At 36.7% G+C, this 17467-nt stretch overlaps 1 protein-coding gene across 2 annotated transcripts in view; it reads left to right on the forward strand.

Annotated features, from left to right (window-relative positions):
• PDCD6IP (programmed cell death 6 interacting protein) overlaps positions 1-17467 on the forward strand; it is a 62403-nt gene that overhangs the window by 15614 nt on the left and 29322 nt on the right. The window contains exons 4-7 of one of the 2 annotated variants that reach the window (XM_024743441.1): positions 5331-5458; positions 7645-7798; positions 8980-9080; positions 11331-11462. In XM_024743441.1, the coding sequence (XP_024599209.1) occupies positions 5331-5458; positions 7645-7798; positions 8980-9080; positions 11331-11462 (515 nt within the window). The remainder of the gene's footprint in view (positions 1-5330; positions 5459-7644; positions 7799-8979; positions 9081-11330; positions 11463-17467) is intronic. The other variant, XM_024743442.1, reaches the window with a different exon arrangement.

The raw sequence follows: 17467 nt of genomic DNA on the forward strand, positions 1-17467 counted from the left end.
AAGGCACTGTTATCACCAGTTGCACAAACTGGTTTAGAAAGATTAAGTGACTTTCCAAGATCATATGGCAAAGATTTAATGAAGCCAGATATAACTCCAGAAAGCCTAAGTCCAGAGACTAGAGAGAAATAGACCAGTTAGACTGGTGAGAGATGAAGAGATTTGACTAGGTATAGTGTATGTGGGTCAAGGAAGGGATGGGTTTGAGAGAGGGTTCAGAGATGAAACTGATGGATCTGCTGGCTGGCTGTCAGAAGAAAGAGTAGGAGTTGATGTTTGACTCTAAGGTTTGTAACTTGGTTTGACCTGTGGCTAATTATTCCTTTCAATAGACAGGTTGAGTTTGACTTTTCTGTGTTATATCTGGGTAGAAGTTTCTCTTTGGCATTTAGAAATAATATATTTAAAGCTCAAAAGAGGTCAAGATGTAGATTTGGGAACAATTTTCATTAAAAGATAATAAATTTATCTCCTCTGGTAGATTGTAGATTGGGAAAAATATGAAAGCCAAGCTAGGGAATACAACGTTCAAGGGAATGAGAAGAAGAGGTTCCTGGGAATGAGGTTGAGAAAAGACTTTCAAATCTCAGAGGAACCAGGGTAAAATAGAGACAATGGGATTGAATGCCAGAAGAGTTTCAGAGATTGTGTCCAGTGGTTCCCAAATCTGGCTGCATATTACAGTTATCTGGGGAGAATGTTAGAAATACAGATTATATCTTTACAGACAAAGATACAGAATGCCAGATGTGATAGGAGGACATTTCAGGGTGGGCCACTGGAATTGATACCTTTGAAAATACCTTCAGGTGACTCTGATGTCGAAATGTCATTGACAGAGTCATTGTGGCCGAGGTCAAGAAATAGAAGGTTGTAGAATTCACTGGATTTGGCAGAGAAAGAAGTGTCACTAGGGGCATGCTGAAGTCAGATTGCGTCATGTCAAGGGGTGGACTGGAAGTGAAGTGCAAGCAGCATGTGTGGGTTGCTCAGTTCAGAAAATATACAGTAAAGAGTTGGGGACAAAGGGAGTGTTATGCTGAGAGGGAGGCAAAGTCAAGAAAAGGACTTCTAGTGCTGTTGTGACAAGCAAGTTGTTTGGCTGAGAATAAGGAGCAGGTAGCAGGAGAACCAGGAGACATTTAAGTGAGATAGGTTAAGTTGATGAACTGAGGTCCTAGAGGAATTGGGACACACAAAAAATTGAGAGCATAAGTAAAGCAGGAGGTAGATCATCAAGGCATTTCTAGTAGCAAATATTGGGAATTAAATGTCCATCACTAATGTTTTGGTTAAATAAAGCACAGGCTGCCCATTCATTAGAATATTGTATAATTTAGAATATTAAGAATGATAATGCAAATATATATTTGTTGACATATACATCTCTGTCCATTGAATATCCAATAAAAGACCTGTTACAGGTGAGAGCTGTTGCCTTGAATTGATGTAACTCGGGGCCCCAGAGCTGGTCTCTTTGGAACACCTTTTATATAGAAACCAGGGTGATTGCTGCTTCCTGGAGTTGTGCATTCCAGGCACCCTGAATATGGTATAGTGTACTACTTGTGAAAAATTGGGTATGTGAGCATGTATGTACTTATTTGTCAAGATATTCACCAAAAATTAGTGGGTAACTCTGGGAGGATATTGAGTGATTTTTAATTTATTTTCTTTTTCTTTTGTGTGTGTGTGTGTGTGTTTAAACAATTGTTTGAATTTTAGAACAATTATTTTTATTTATAATCAAGCTGTTGTCATTTTGAAAAGCTCAGGTAAAAAAACAAGAATGAAGTTCAATATTAACAAAAAAGAGCTCTTTGAAGAAAGGAGAGTTGAACATTTATTTTAAAGAAAACCTGATTTAACTTTAGATGTGATAGAAGAAATCATAAAGGAAAAAAGATTTAATTACAGGAAAAAGTTTTCACAAAATCTCTTATACGTGAGAAATTGTCAAAATAAAATGAAAGACAACAGTCTGGGATGATAATGTTCATAGGAAATATAATAGGCTGGCATATATATCTTATATATAAAAAGTTTACTTTTATCTGTTGCTTAGAATATATTTCATTCTTCTTTAAGTTCACCGACTCTCTGTCATATATACTGGATGAGTTGCTTCATATTTAGACTGTGACTTTCTTGTATGGCTCTGCGTGCGTGTGTGTGTGTTTTTAGAAGTTTTAATTGCTCCACCACCACACACATTCTGTGCTTTTATCATATTCTCAAGACTTTGCAAACTCTTGGTCTTATTATTTATCTCTCTGGACTCACCTTTTCCTGAGTGACTCTTCTGTTCCCTTTGGCCTCGACTGTTTTCTTGCTTGAATCTGGACTGTTTGCTATCTAAATCTGCTGTATAACTATTATCCCTTAGTTTAGAGCCATTGTTTTCTGGCTGCTGTGTCTTCCTCTTTTGCTGGAATATACTCTTAAGTAACTTTCTCAGAAAAGGTCACATTTCTGAATCTCTTCTTTGTGGAAATGTCTGTATTTTGCCCTCACATGAATTTGGTTTGAAATTCTGCTTAGGTCAGAAACCTTGGAGGCACTCTTGACATTGTTTCACTTCATTCCCCACATTCAGTGAATTCATCAGCAAATCCTATCAGATTTTCTTTTGAAAGGTATTAAAAATCCAGTCACTTCTCAGCACCTCTGCTCGTGCTGTTGTGGTCAGAGCCACCATCACCCCTTGCACCTATTGCAGCAGCTACCTGTCCTAATCTCTGGCCTCCACCAGTGCTGCTTCTCCACAGTCTGTTGTCCACCAGGCGGGCTGAATGTGTCTCTGTTCAAAACTCTGTTGACTTCTTGCCTCACTCAGAGTAAAAGCTAAAGCTTTACAGCAGAGTTGGCTCTCTTACCTCCCTGACATCATTGCTTCCCATTAGTCCCTTGTTCCCCTTTTTTTTAGCCATACTGGCTTTAATATATGTTGAATTAATTAGAATCATGTTTCTTCAGAACCTGAAGGCATTGTTCCCTTGCCTTTTACTATCCAGTGTTACTGATGAAAAGTCTGCTGAGTATTCTTTTGTAGGTGACCTGATCCTTTTTTCTTGGGAAGATTTTTACAATTTTCTCTTTATACTTCATGGTTAGAAATCTCAAAAGATCTAATTGGCTTTCATTTGGGGTATGGCATTTTATTGTTGGTCCTTTCAGTTTGAAGACTCATTATCTCCCTTCAGCCCTGGGAAATTTTCATACATTTCTTCGATAATTTCTTCATTTTTTACTCTCTTTTCAGAATGCTGTATTAACTGATATTAGTTGTTCTGAGCTACTCACTCACAACTTTTACACATTTCATTTTGTTTTCTCTTTATGGGCTGCCTAGATATTTTCTAACCTTTCTTTTGAAAAACTTTTAGCAATCAAGTTTTTAATTTCCAGGGGCTTTTTCTTATTCATGGATTGTTCTTTTTTTAATAACATCATGTACTTGTTTATGGATGTACCATCTTTGAATCTCTTTAAGGATGTTAATGTGGATCTTTGGAATGTTTTCTGTTATTGGAATTGTTTACTCTGGGCTTAGAGTTTTAGTTCACCTTGATCTTTATTTTGCTGCATGTTCTACTCATATCCTGGTTATTCTAGATTTTTAATACATTTATTTAAGAAAGTAGGTTAGAGTAGCTGGTGTGTATGTCTGCTTTACTTTATGGTGAGGAGGCTAGAATTAGGTTGGAGGCAAGCTAAAAGCTGACCGTAATTACAAGGGAGACTACTAAAATGCTACATAACAAGGAGGGTTTTACTTTATGGCACTATTGTGTGGCACAAACACACAGCTGTAGTGTTCTGATTTTCCTAGATGGTTTGTTCAGTATTTTTTGTAAGAAGCCTTCTGATTATTTTGCTTGGTGTTCAATACCTGGCACATTATGTAAGCCATTTGAATGTCACTATGATTTAATTTGTTCTTTTTTAAAAAATTTTTTGTGGTTAAAAAAAACCCGTAACATAAAATTTACTATCTTTACCAATTATTAAAAATTCTTTATTTTTTTTTGGCCGCACCACATGGCTTGCGGGATCTTAGTTCCCCAACCAGGGATCAAACCTGAGCCCCAGCAGTGAAAGCGTCGAGTCCTAATCACTGGACCACTAGAGAATTCCCTGTCTTAACCAATATTAAGTGTACAGTTCAGAGGTGTTAAGTATATTCACATTGTTGTGAAACAGATCTCCAGAACTTTTTGATCTTGCAAATCTGAAACTCTGTACCCTTTAAACAACAACTTCCCTTTTCACCCTTTCCCCAGTACTCGGTAACCACCATTCTACTTTCTGTTTCTGTGAGTTTGCCTACTTTAGACACCTCGTATGGGTGGGATCATAGAGTGTTTGTCTTTTTGTGACTAGCTTGCTTCACTTAGTATAATGTCCTCAAGGTTCATCCATGTTGTAGCATGAGACCCGATTTCCTTCCTTTTTAAGGCTAATATTCCATTATAAGTGCACACCACATTTTGTTTCTGTTCATGAATCAGTGGACACTTGAGTTACTTCCACCTTTTGGCTATTATGAATAATTCTGTTACAAACATGGGTGTACAAATATCTCTGAGACTGAGACCCTGCTTTCAGTTCTTTTGGGTTTATGCCCAGAAGTGGAATTGATGGATTATTTAGTAATTTTATTTCTCATTTTTTGAGGGACCTCCATACTGTTTTCTACATGGCTGCAACATTTTACATCCCCACCAACAGTACACAGTGGTTCTAATTTCTCCACATGCCTGCCAACAACTGTTATTTTCCATTTTGTTTGATAGTAGCTATCCCAGTGGATGTGAGGTGTGTAGATTCTTGGTTAGAATTGTATTTTAACCATATAATCTTCTCTACCTCTGAGAGATGTATTAGCTGGCCTTCCATGTCTCCTTTACTCTAGGAGGTACTTGCATTGGCATAGGTTTGTAGTAGTGAGGAACTGGTTTGAATGTCATGGGAAGATATCATTTTGAGAGAGGTGATGGAAGAATGGAAAGAATTTATTCCAATTGAATTTGAAATGACTTGAATGACTTTTCATTTTGAATCTGACTAATAGCAGTGTGGATATAAAGGGAAGGAAAGATTAATTTATTGATCCTTGAGTTTTAGGTGATGAGAATATTGTTGTGGAAATAGATGCCTGGCAGGGCAACTAGGAATATGGGAGTGGTATTATGGGTCAGAAAACAGGTCTGGAAACTTGTTTTTGTGCGAGCCAGTGGGATAGAGGTCATAGTATTTCTCTTTGAAACATTCGTTTTCTTTAGAACAAAAATAATCTGATAAATTTTTCCTTCTCAATTTTTTTACAGCTCTTGCAAGCCTAGGATATGAAAAGAGCTGTGTGTTGTTCAATTGTGCAGCCTTAGCTAGCCAGATTGCAGCGGAACAGAACCTGGATAATGATGAAGGATTGAAAATCGCTGCTAAGCATTATCAGGTACGCAGAACAGAACATCAACACTAAGTTGGATTAAATTGAAAATAATTTGCGTTTAGGTTTATAAATGTTTCTTTACACATAGATGCTTTCTTGAAAAATAATGTACTTTTTAATGAATTGATACATATTTTGGAAGCCCTTAGATAAACTACTTACTTGTGGACCCAGCTCTGTTTTTCCTCACCATTGTATACCCAGCACCTAGCACAGTGCCTGGCACATAATAAAGGCTCAGTAGATGTTGGGAGAACAAATGATTAAATGTTTTGAGGTGAAATCCTTGGCAAATCCCTTTTAAATAAATGACCTCATTTAAAATATTTGTACGTTATTTTTACATAATTTTTCTTAGACACACTAAAAATTTTTACCAGTGTCACAAAAATTAAGACCTTTTGGCAAGAAAATTTTAACTCTGAGCTTGTGGAGAGGTCATAGTTAAATGTGGTCAGATGTGTAATGTTCTTAAATTAGCTAAATTTAGATTTTAGATACAGTCATTGACTAATATGGCATATTATTTGGCGGCAGTATGTTATTTACTCAGCTTTTCTTTTTTGTTTCAATTTAAAAAACAGTAAGTGATTATTGTTAAGTGATATCTGTAATTATGTTTTTATGTTTTATGTTCCTTTATAATTTACGGAGTATGTTGATGTTCACATAAACTTTTTGATGCATGTTATATAATGCCGTTTTCATTTTACAGACAAGGAGACTAAAGGGCAGAAGTGTTAATAAAGTGGTAGATTGGGGTTTCAGGTGTTCTGATTCCAAATTTTATGGAATTCCAAATGCTTCTTACACTGTCCCTCATGGCTCTGGAATTTGCTTGTCTCAGAGGTGGAGTTTGATCTTTCCCATTGTTTAAGTTTAGAAGAGAGGTGAAGAATGCTGTTCTAAGAAAGTGAGAGGAAAATGTACTTTAAACACACAACATGCTCCCAATTTTAGATGGGCGCAGATGACAAGCATGGTGCATATACCTTTCCTTTGTGAGGCTATAAATGGCAAATATTTTAAAATGTGAAAGTGAAGTAAAATTTTATTTAATTTTCCATTCATTGTAACTCCATTAGTTGGCATGTGAAATCTTAGAGGGCATTCTGAATTACTGAGGATATGTTCCATTCTGTGAGTCACCTCTGTGATTCACAGCAGGGTCCCCTAGTGTGATGGAAAGAGATCCTAGTTACCTGTCTGGGCTGTTTGCTACCAAGAAGCTCTGTGCCCTTGGCTAAGTGCTTTAAACTCTGTAGGTCTCCAGTCCATATTTGTGAATGAGAGACTGGATCCCTTGCAGTTCTAGTCTGTGATTCTGTGAGTTTACTAAGCAAGTCAGCTGATCACTCCTTGGAGACATTCTAGTTTTATGATACTTCATGACTGCAGCAATCATTGATGTTTACTTCAGTACAGTTAACCTTGAGTAACCAGCTCCTTAGTTGAGGCTCCAGGGCTCCTTAGTTGCGGCACATGGGCTCCTTAGTTGTGGCATGCGAACTCTTAGTTATGGTATGCATGTGGGATCTAGTTCCCTGACTAGGGATCGAACCCAGGCCCCCCCTGCATTGGGAGTGCAGAGTCTTATCCACTGCACTACCACAGAAGTGCCCCCCAGCACTTTTTAATCCCAGACTGCCACCTTTCTTTTTCCCAGGGTTATTTATTTCATAAAAGTGAAGTTATCTTAGTGTTAACCTCAACGAAATATAATTGAGAAGAAAAATCTGATGGGGAACATGTCAGTAGGGAGCCCTGAAAGCCAAATAAAAAATCCGTAGCAATGGATAGTCATGCTGTTTCCCAGAGGACTAGGTATCAGTAGTATTTAAGGTTTCCCCTAAGTATGGCATGTTTAGTTATTTGAGAGATGAATTTGGGACCAAAGCAAGAGCATTTCAGGACTAAAAACATTTTAATAATGTTTTATCCCTGCCTTTGTTCTCATGTTAGTTTTGAGGGAGTATTTCTAAAAAGTTTAATCAATTTTTCTCATCAGTTTACTTTGTTTGTTACTGCACTTGACTTTAATGTACATTAAATCTCTTGTTATTCTATAGTGTTTTAGAAAACTGTCCTTATTGTCTGTAGGTCAGATGTAAGTGGTTTTGTGTGTAACAGTAGAAAATTGTCTTGCTGAATTCTTACAGATTTAAAAGAAATTCTTTTCTTTCCTCTAGTTTGCTAGTGGTGCCTTTTTGCATATTAAAGAGACGGTTTTATCTGCCTTGAATAGAGAGCCTACTGTGGACATATCTCCAGATACCGTTGGGACTCTCAGTCTTATCATGCTGGCACAGGCCCAAGAAGTATTTTTTTTAAAAGCCACAAGAGGTAATTCCAGTTTGTCCTATATTTTGTTGCATGTGAAAAGAAGTGACAGGCTTTTAAAATAAGAAGGTGATTGTAATATGTTCAACACAGAACTTTCCTCTTTGAATTTGACCCACGGATTATTGAAAACTTTCAGCTTTCCTTTTCTGACCTTAAGGTGGTACAAATGCACATTTAAGAATGTAGGCTGTGTTTGAAGTCTTTTATGAAATACATAGTTACTGTCTTAAAACACTGAAATCCGGAATAGTATTTATATAGGTTTGTAGTGTGTCAAAAATTCGTTAATTCAGCAAATAAGTATTGGGTACAACTGTGTGCCAATCCCTGTGATAGGCTCTAGATAGAGTTAGCAGACAAACAAGATTTCTGTTTTCTGGAAGCTTACAATTTATTGTGGGGGAGGTGATAACAAGAAATTAAGTAGCCAAGGTAATTTTAAAGAGAGATAATTGCTGTGAAGAAAATAAGATGTGATAATGACTAGTGGTCTGGCAGTTGGGTAAGTATGTAGGGGGAGTCATGCTATTTTAGATTCATCATTCAAGAAGAGTTTCTTTGAGGAGATCTTGTTTAAACCAGACTTAACTGATAAGAAGGAGCCATCCAGGCAGAGTCCCTGGCCCTGTGAATGAGGGAATAAGAGCAATTCTTGTAAGGCTTGTGAATTAGTATGAGAGATTAGTATAAGACTGAATGAATATGTAAGTACAGAGAAATTGAAAATAAGGGAGCAGTCCATCAGGTGGAAGCTAAATGAACTGGAAAAGTTTTTCTTTTAAAATAACAGCTTATATTGAGGTAGAATTCATAAACAATAAAATTTACCCTTTTAAAGTATACAGTTCATTAGTTTTCATTGTATTCAGAGTTTTGCAATAATCACCACTATCTTATTTTAGAACATTATCATTACCCCCAAAAGAAACCCCATACCCACTGTCAGTCACTCTCCATTCCCCTTTTCCCCCAGCTTCTAGCAACTGCTGATCTATTCTGACTCTTTGGATCTGCCTGTGGAATAATTAAGTTGTATGCAGAAGAATTGATTTCATCAATAAGAATTTTTTAAGATAAATGTACAAACTTGTGATCTCAATGTCTATACTGAGTTATTATGATATATCAGATTATTTTATATTTATTTTCATTATAATGGTCAATTTAATATTTTATTCCAGATAAAATGAAAGATGCTATCATAGCTAAATTGGCTAATCAGGCTGCAGATTATTTTGGTGATGCTTTTAAACAGTGTCAGTACAAAGATACTCTCCCCAAGGTCAGTTATTGTTTTTGTAAATACTTGGTTGTTTTGCATGTGGAAATATTTGGACATTTTTGTATATAAAAAGCAAATTAAAAATTATGTTTTTTAAAGAAATTTGAAATTTAAGGAGAGGCATTTGTAGAGTATATTTGTAGAAACAGTTTTTTTATTTAAGATGCATGACAAATTCTCTTTCATATTTAGGGGATGCCTTTGCTTCCACTCTTTACTAAACTTGTTTTTCCGAGCTAAAACTCTTGCTGGAAAATTTTGAACACCTGTCTCCAGTAATTTTATCACATCAGGGCATTGTGTAGTTTTGAATCATTGGTTATTTGGTACAGCATGAGTACTTGAGCATGTTGATTATTCACCCTTTTAATTATTGTCCTGTTTTCTTAGAGATGAATCTTAAAGCGCAAAAACAGACATAAAGACAAAAGGAAAAGGAAACTTAACAAATTCATCCAGTACTTTGATTAGAATTAAATTTTGCCAACAGGGCTAGAAAATTGGGCTGCTATTGGACAGCTAAGGAAAACAACCATCTAAAACCATGTATCACAGGAAGTATTAATTGTTTTAATATAAACCTTTCTGAAGTGGCATTTGAAGAGACTAGTCAGTGATGATCATTTGTAAATGACAAAGCAGATGATTAGACTAAGAAGTAAATTCAGAATGCTTAAAAACGGAAACTTACAGACTGAAATGTAGTATGATTCAACTGCTTTCTTTCAGAAATGTTCAAGGAATTAGTTTTGTCTGTATGATAGCAAATGATATTTGTTACATGCTCTTTTGTAGGGAGATTTATTGATTTATAAGTCATTCAGGAATCTTTATAAATTATGAAATTGCAGACAATTTTGTGGTGAAATAAAAAAGCATGTAAGTACATCAACACATTAGTCAGAATATGAGCACTAGGGAATTTGAAGATTCCTGGAGATTTAAAATTCACCAAGAGATCAGTAGAAATTTGCCCAGGACTCTTGGGTAGTAATAGTGTTGCTCTTAAAAAGAGACTTGGGATCTCCTCTCACCTTTTTTTCATCTGGAAGACCTCATGATCAGCTGCACAGTGTACCGTTACATCCTGTTGGGCCATTAGTTCAGTCCTGTCCTGGAGAGAAGAATGTCACCTACAAAGACTTGGAAACTACCTCTGCACCAATCCTGGTATTCCTTGAAAATCTCCTGTTTAAGTACCAAGTTGCTCCAGACTTACCTTGAGAACTGGCATGAGTACAGTTTGAGATTTAGATGTCTTTTATTTTTTGCCTTTTTACTAATAAATCTCATAAGATATTTTCATATTCTAGTTATAAAACTGGAATATCTGCAAGTAGTGACCCAGGAAGCTAGGAAATTATTCACTGGGAGACAGGAAAGCTCACAAGGTAGTAATTCAGTTTTTGATTCTCTTATTTTTTTGTCTAGACAGTGATTGTCTAGTATATTTCTTGGATATTATATGGCATGTACTTCCTAAAAACAATGAGGTTATAGGCTAGGATTTGACATTTTAGAAGATCCTCTGCTTTTTTGGTTCATGTTTTTGGATCTTCTAAAATTAATTTTGACTGGAATTTTTTTCAAAACAAATTAGGGCAAAATAGCACTTTATCATATTAGTCATTAGCTTAGTGCATTTGTCTGTTTGCTATGTGTTTTTGAGTATGTGATACTGAGTAATTTTTATATGGCTAAAAATCATCTTTATTAAAAAAGTCTCTTAGGACATGAATTTAAGAGGGAACTTACTTTACTGTCTTTTGTCTTTTAAACATGTTGAAACAGTCAGCTATAGAGCAATTTCATTAGTATATGTGAGTAATGGTGGTTTAGTTAACTCTTAAGGGCTGGGTAAGGGCTCACAAGAAAGCTTCTAAAGCCCTGTGCTTGGTATTCCTCTGTGAATGTCCATTCTACTTCTCTTTCTAATGCATGCTTTCCTTTCTTCTTTGTAAACAAAATGTTGACTTCATGGCTCAATTAAAGTGAATTGTAAAAGCTTAATTGGCTTCATTTAACAGTTAAAAAAGAAAAGAACCCAAACCTTAATTCTAATTGGAAGAAAAAAACTGAATTCATTGAATCCAGTCCATGCAAAATCATGTGGTCTTCTCTGTTTACACCTGACTAACCTATCCCTAAACCATTAATGGGGTGATTCTAATTTCTGTCTCCTTTTCCTTTTTCTTCCTGCATCCCATGTTGTCTGTGGTGGTTTGTGTGGTTGGACTCTCCCCTGGTCAGTATTTTTATTTCCAGGAGGTGTTCCCTGTCTTGGCTGCAAAGCACTGTATCATGCAGGCCTATGCTGAGTACCACCAGTCTATCCTGGCAAAACAGCAGAAGAAATTTGGAGAAGAGATTGCAAGGTTACAGGTGAGTTTCTCAGAAATAAATATTTAAGTAACTTGGATTTCTCTTTTTTTTTGTTTTTTAAATAAATTTATTTATTTATTTTGGGCCGTGTTGGGTCTTCGTTTCTGTGCGAGGGCTTTCTCCAGTTGCAGTGAGCGGGGGCCACTCTTCATCGCGGTGCGCAGGCCTCTCACTGTTGCAGCCTCTCCAGTTGCGGAGCACAGGCTCCAGACGCGCAGGCTTAGTAGTTGTGGCTCACGGGCTTAGTTGCTCCGTGGCATGTGGGATCTTCCCAGACCAGGGCTCGAACCCATGTCCCCTGTATTGGCAGGCAGATTCCCAACCACTGCGCCACCAGGGAAGCCCGGATTTCTCTTTTTTTTTAGTGAGATTCCCAAGTTTGCTCGTAAAAACCTTTCCCACTCATTTCCCCTGTCAACAGAGTCAGGTGATTGTTTTTATTTTCTAGGCTATACCTACTGTGTGCTTTTTGAAGTCTCATATTTTATCTAAAAATTTCATGTAAAATTTGCATTCAGTTTTCTTTTATTTATCCATGTTTATTGTAATATAAAATATTCTAAATTAATTATATGCTCCAGAAAGGATGTGGAGTACTTAACTTGTGGCCTAGCCTTGGTCTAAATTGGGTCATTACAATTCCACAGCTTGAAAAGGACAGTGGTAATAGATACATAAATAGATTTGGTAATCAGCAGAGTATCTTCTATGCTGTTGTATCAGCACTGGGTGTGTGAGAAACTTGATGTGACATCTGGGGCAACTTTGCAGCAGGGGCAAGGGCTGTTTACATGAGTTGTTTGTATTTTGAGGGTTGGTAAGCAGAGGGTAGGAAGAGGACTGTTAAGGAAATTTAAATATGGACTGGTATTAGAAGATACATGCAAGCCTTATTTAGGAAGTTCAGTTTAATTAGTCTTTTCATGAGAAAAAAACCCCAAGTTTTATAAAAAATAAAATGTATGCTTGTATTATGCTCCACACCTCCACACTGACAAAATCAGAGACGGACACACTCAGATTATCAAACATACTTTATTTTTCCAGGGATTCACTTTGATTGTAATAACTTAGCATTATATGAAAATGCTTCTGAGAAAGGGGTTTCTGGGGGAGAGATTTTTTTCAGGGTAGCATATTTAAAGTATTAGGAGTACTAGGAGTTTTGACTGAAAGAAGAACACACAACATAAGAGTTGGAGTTTAAGTTTTATTCAGGGACTTTACTGAGGACTGTGGCCTGGGAGACAGCCTCTCAGTAGCTCTGGGAAACCACTCTGAAGAGGTACGGGAGAAACCAGCTTATATATGATTTTGGCTAAGGAATATGTACAATCGGTCAGGCTTATGTCTCAGTAACATTACTGTTAGTCACAAAGAACAGATATCTCAAGTTAATGATTTTAGTGTTTTTCTATGTATGGGAAGATGTGGGAATCTGGGTTCATTAAAATTCTTCCTGAGATACGCATCTAACTGTCTAAGGGGCCTGTTTTTCGAAAGCATAGAGTACCTCATCTTGTTTTTCATCCTGAATTCCTCTCTCAGGGAGCAGTGTTGGTCAGCCACTGCACTGGATAATGACTGGGTGATGAGCACTGCTGTTTGTTTTACAGAAGTTTAGCTTTTTTATTTTGGGGGAATTCTGGGACTATTATATTCAAATAAGCCTTTATTCTCTATAAACCAGTTATATAAGAGGCTCTTTTGAAATTTTAATCTAATTTTTAAAACCCCTCTGGAAAAAGGAAACTTTCAAACTCAACATAACAAGAGATGAAGACTTTTTTCAGTTATAGACACACAAGAGTTTATGACTTCAGTTTTACACCTTTAGTCATAGGTCAGAAGTTAACATATAGAACACAAATACTTACTGATTCATATCTCCAAGGGCTGCTCCTCTCTCCATGAAGTATGAGATATTTTTCTACTTGATTTGAGCTCAGAAATAGGCAAACAGAACAAAACAGACAAAAAAGTTGACCAGCAAGTCATATTCTCCATAGTCTCTCCTGCCCCATGTACCTGATGGTTGCACCATTCAGTCAGCTTTGCAATCATTGTTAACAATAATGGGGAAAAGCTTATTAGTCACGAGCAAACCAGATATTAAAAACAAAATCACAAAAGTCAGGAATATCACAACAGTAGGTAAAATAACAAAGGGAAAATTGTTGCTTGTGATTCACTTCTGGGGCCAAGAAAAGTTGAACCTGGACTTACACAGCTCATGAAGTGCGCTTATTGGACAGTGCAGTTCATTTGGCTCCAGAAGGTGGGTCCCCTTGATCATCCTGGTGGAGTCTCTAAAGTTGCCAAGGTATGATCTTCAAAAAGACATAAAAATACAGTTGACCCTTGAACAACACAGGCTTGACGTGTCCAAGTCCACTTATATGCAGGTTTATTTCAGTGAATAAATATTTGGCTCTCCGTATCTTCACGTTCTGAATTTATGGATTCAACCAAATGCTGGTCGTGTGCTATGTTTAATCTGCAGATGCAGAGTCTGGGTACGGAGGGCCAACTGTGGGACTTGAGAATTTGGATTTTGGTGTCTGTGGCAGGTCCTGGAACCAATCCCCCGCAGATACTGAGGGATGACTCTATATAGATAAAAAAATGTGACTCAGATAGAATGAATACATACATACATACAATAAATGAATTTGTTTAATTCATTAATGAGGGACCTAATGAGAGGATAAAACTGATTTTGTGAAAGTATTGTTTTTTTCTTTGTTATGATAGTAGCTTGTAGATATTAAGGAGATTGTTTATGCTTCTGTATGAATTTTATTTAAGTATTTACTATGGAAAATTTCAAAAATATATATATATAAAAGTAAGAATCATCAAATATCCATTACCCAGCTTCAGTGATTATCAATATTTTGCTTTGCGTTTCAGGTTTCCCCTTCCCCTCTTATTTTTTTGGAGTATTTTCAGCTGTCTTATGTATCATTTCATCCTTAAGTTACTTCAGTATATGTAAGTCTTAAAAAAATTAAAACCACAGTGTCATCCGATCTAGCACAATTAATAAGAATTAATAATTCTAGTAATCTAATAGTATCCAAACATAGTTTAGCTTTCGCTGATTTTTTTCTAAAATGTGTTTTTACAGTTGGTTTGTTCAAATTGAGGATTCATACATGGTCTTCATGTTGCATTTGGTTGATATGTCTCATGAATTTTTAATTTGTAATGGCCTCTGCTCCCCAACTGCCATGTTGAATTGTCCTCACTTTTTCTTGTTTTGTATGTTTCTTACACTGATTTCTGTGATGTCTGCTATCTCTTTCATGTTCCTTGCATAAATATTACAGTCTTCCTTAAACTATTTTCCTAGTTTTCTTCACTTTCTTTCCTGAGTTCTGCAGGTCCCGTTTCACATTTTCTTGCTATCTATCACCCACTGTTATCTGGGCCATCTGGTCCTCTGTTCATATTTTGTGTGTCTTTGGTACTGTGATTGCATCCTTAAGTTTTTAGCTTATTTTAGTTTTTTTAGTATGCTGTGTTCTTTGCTTTGTGGCAATTTCTTTCTTTCTTTCTTTCTTTTTTTTTGGCTGTGCTGCAAGGCTTGTGGGATTTTAGTTTCCCGACCAGGGATTGAACCCGAGGCCACAGCAGTGAAAGTGCAAGTCCTAACCACTGGACTGCCAGGGAACTCCCTGTGGCAACGTTTCTTCAGTGAATTTTCATTATCTGTTGGAAAGTTAAACTGCTCTTTTTCATCCTTTTCCTTATGGTTTCTTAGTGTTGAGGCAGATGGGATGCCTTTTCAGTCACTTGTGTTTGAATGAGCTTGATTTTAGTCGGGGAATAGCAAGAGGTTCCTGGGTGGGGGAACTGCAGTGTATCTTTCCCAGCCTCCTTGTGTAGGGCCCTTCCTCCTCTCCTCCTCTCTGCTTCTCAAAGCCTGGTGTAGGAAGGATTCCACTTCTGTGCCTGTATTTCCCTGAGTTCCTCACAGCCTTTGCTTTTCCAGGTGATGCATCTATTTTCAGAGTTTGTATTTTGTTGACATTTTCTGAGTGCTCATCCCCTTTCCTCCTTCTCCCCACTTTCAGTCCTCTGTTCTGCTTCCCCCAGCATCCCTGCCCTTGTAATTATCTGCCTCTGTGCTCAGCAGCTCCTTGGAACCAGGCTCCTCAGTATTCCATTTTTCCTGTGACCCTTGGGTGGCTCCAGGCAGGCCATTTGGCTTTACCTTTATTTTTGAGCTGGCAGCTGTCACCTCATTGCGTTTCATTGTTTTTAGATTTGCTTAATTAAGCACTTTCCCCTCAGGGTGGGGCCCTTAGCCTTCCCCTGTTTCTTCTGCTGTATTCAGCATTTCTTATGCTCCTAATAATTTTTCAATTTGGGGGAGCATTTGACCACATTTACAAATCAAATTTGATGTACAGATCACTTTAAAAAGTGATTTAAATATGTGTATTTTCCCATCTCTTGGTTTACACTAAAGGTATAGCTTTTTTCCTTGTTTTGGTTATCCTTGTTTCTATTTCATGTTAATCTTGTACATATATTTTAAAATTTATTCCTGGATATTTTGTCTTCCTGTTGCTAGTAACAATGGATTTTTTCTTTAATTATCTTTTCAAAGTGGTGGTTATCTGTATTCGCTCTGTTGATTTTGAATCTAAGCTATCTCTTATTTAGAATAGTTAATTCTCTTAGCTTTTGCTGGTATACAAATATATACCAGCAAAAGATGGTAAATAATAATTGTTCCTTTTCTTTTCTAAATTTTATACCTCTAATTTTATCCTTTTGTCTGGTTATTTTGACATGTTCTGTGTTCTATGTTCATGACAATACTGGTGATCTTTGTTTTATTTTGACTCCAGGAATGTTTCTTTTATTTTTCTGCTAAGCATGAGATTAACTTTGGAGGTTAAGATTTTAACATGTTAAGGAACTGGATATCTATTTTTATTTTACTAAAATTTTAAAAATTGTCAAGAGTGAATATTTTATCAAATGATTTTTCAGCATCTTTGGAGATAATTTGATTTTTTAAACTTAAACTTATTATTTGGAGAATTACATAAGTAGCTTTTTAAATATTAAACCATTCTTGTAATTTTGGTGTTTTAGACTGCTTTATCTCTTCATGTGGTCGCTTTATATAGATGGTCTTTATATACCTGAGAATATTATGTATTCTCTAACTGTGGAGCCCAGGGTTCTCCATGTCTGGTAAATCAGACTCATTAATTGTGTTGTTCAGATCTTCTATAATCTTACACATTTTTTGTTTACTCCATTTATTTCTGAGACAGGAATGTTAAAATCTTCCACTCTAATGCTGGGTAGATTTATCAATTTTTCATTATAATTGTTTATATAAAGGCTTGCTTTTTTTTTTTTTTTTTTGCGGTATGCGGGCCTCTCACTGTTGTGGCCTCTCCCATTGCGGAGTACAGGCTCCGGACGCACAGGCTCAGCGGCCATGGCTCACGGACCCAGCCGCTCCACGGCATGCGGGATCCTCCTGGACCGGGGCACGAACCCGTGTCCCCTGCATCGGCAGGTGGACTCTCAACCACTGCGCCACCAGGGAAGCCCGATAAAGGCTTTTAAATACAATATTTAAGAGGTTTTATATCTTTCTGGCAAATTGGAAAGTGTTTTATATTGAATTTATCCCTAATAATTCTTTTGACTTTATTGTCTATTTTATCTGGTGTTACTATACCTAATACCACCTGAGTAATTTGAACCCTAACTTTATGTGAGGCATGTGTTCATCTTATGTATCACAAGGGCAGCCTTTAAAGAAAAAATTCCTATTGGTGCTGACACAGCATGCTTCCTTGTTGATTTCCTATGTTGCATAATTTTTTTCTGACTCACCCTTTTCATCACGGGTATAGCCCTTTGAGGTTACTGCCTTCATGTGGAGCGTGAAAGGGATGTTTCTTAGTTTTCTGTCTTATGTAGTTTCAAGACCCGTGTCTTAAGTCTCCCTGAGGGCTTTTGATACATTT

This window comes from Neophocaena asiaeorientalis, unplaced genomic scaffold (assembly GCF_003031525.2).
Source record: "Neophocaena asiaeorientalis asiaeorientalis breed wild unplaced genomic scaffold, Neophocaena_asiaeorientalis_V1.1 scaffold332, whole genome shotgun sequence".
Taxonomy (NCBI): Eukaryota; Metazoa; Chordata; class Mammalia; order Artiodactyla; family Phocoenidae; genus Neophocaena; species Neophocaena asiaeorientalis.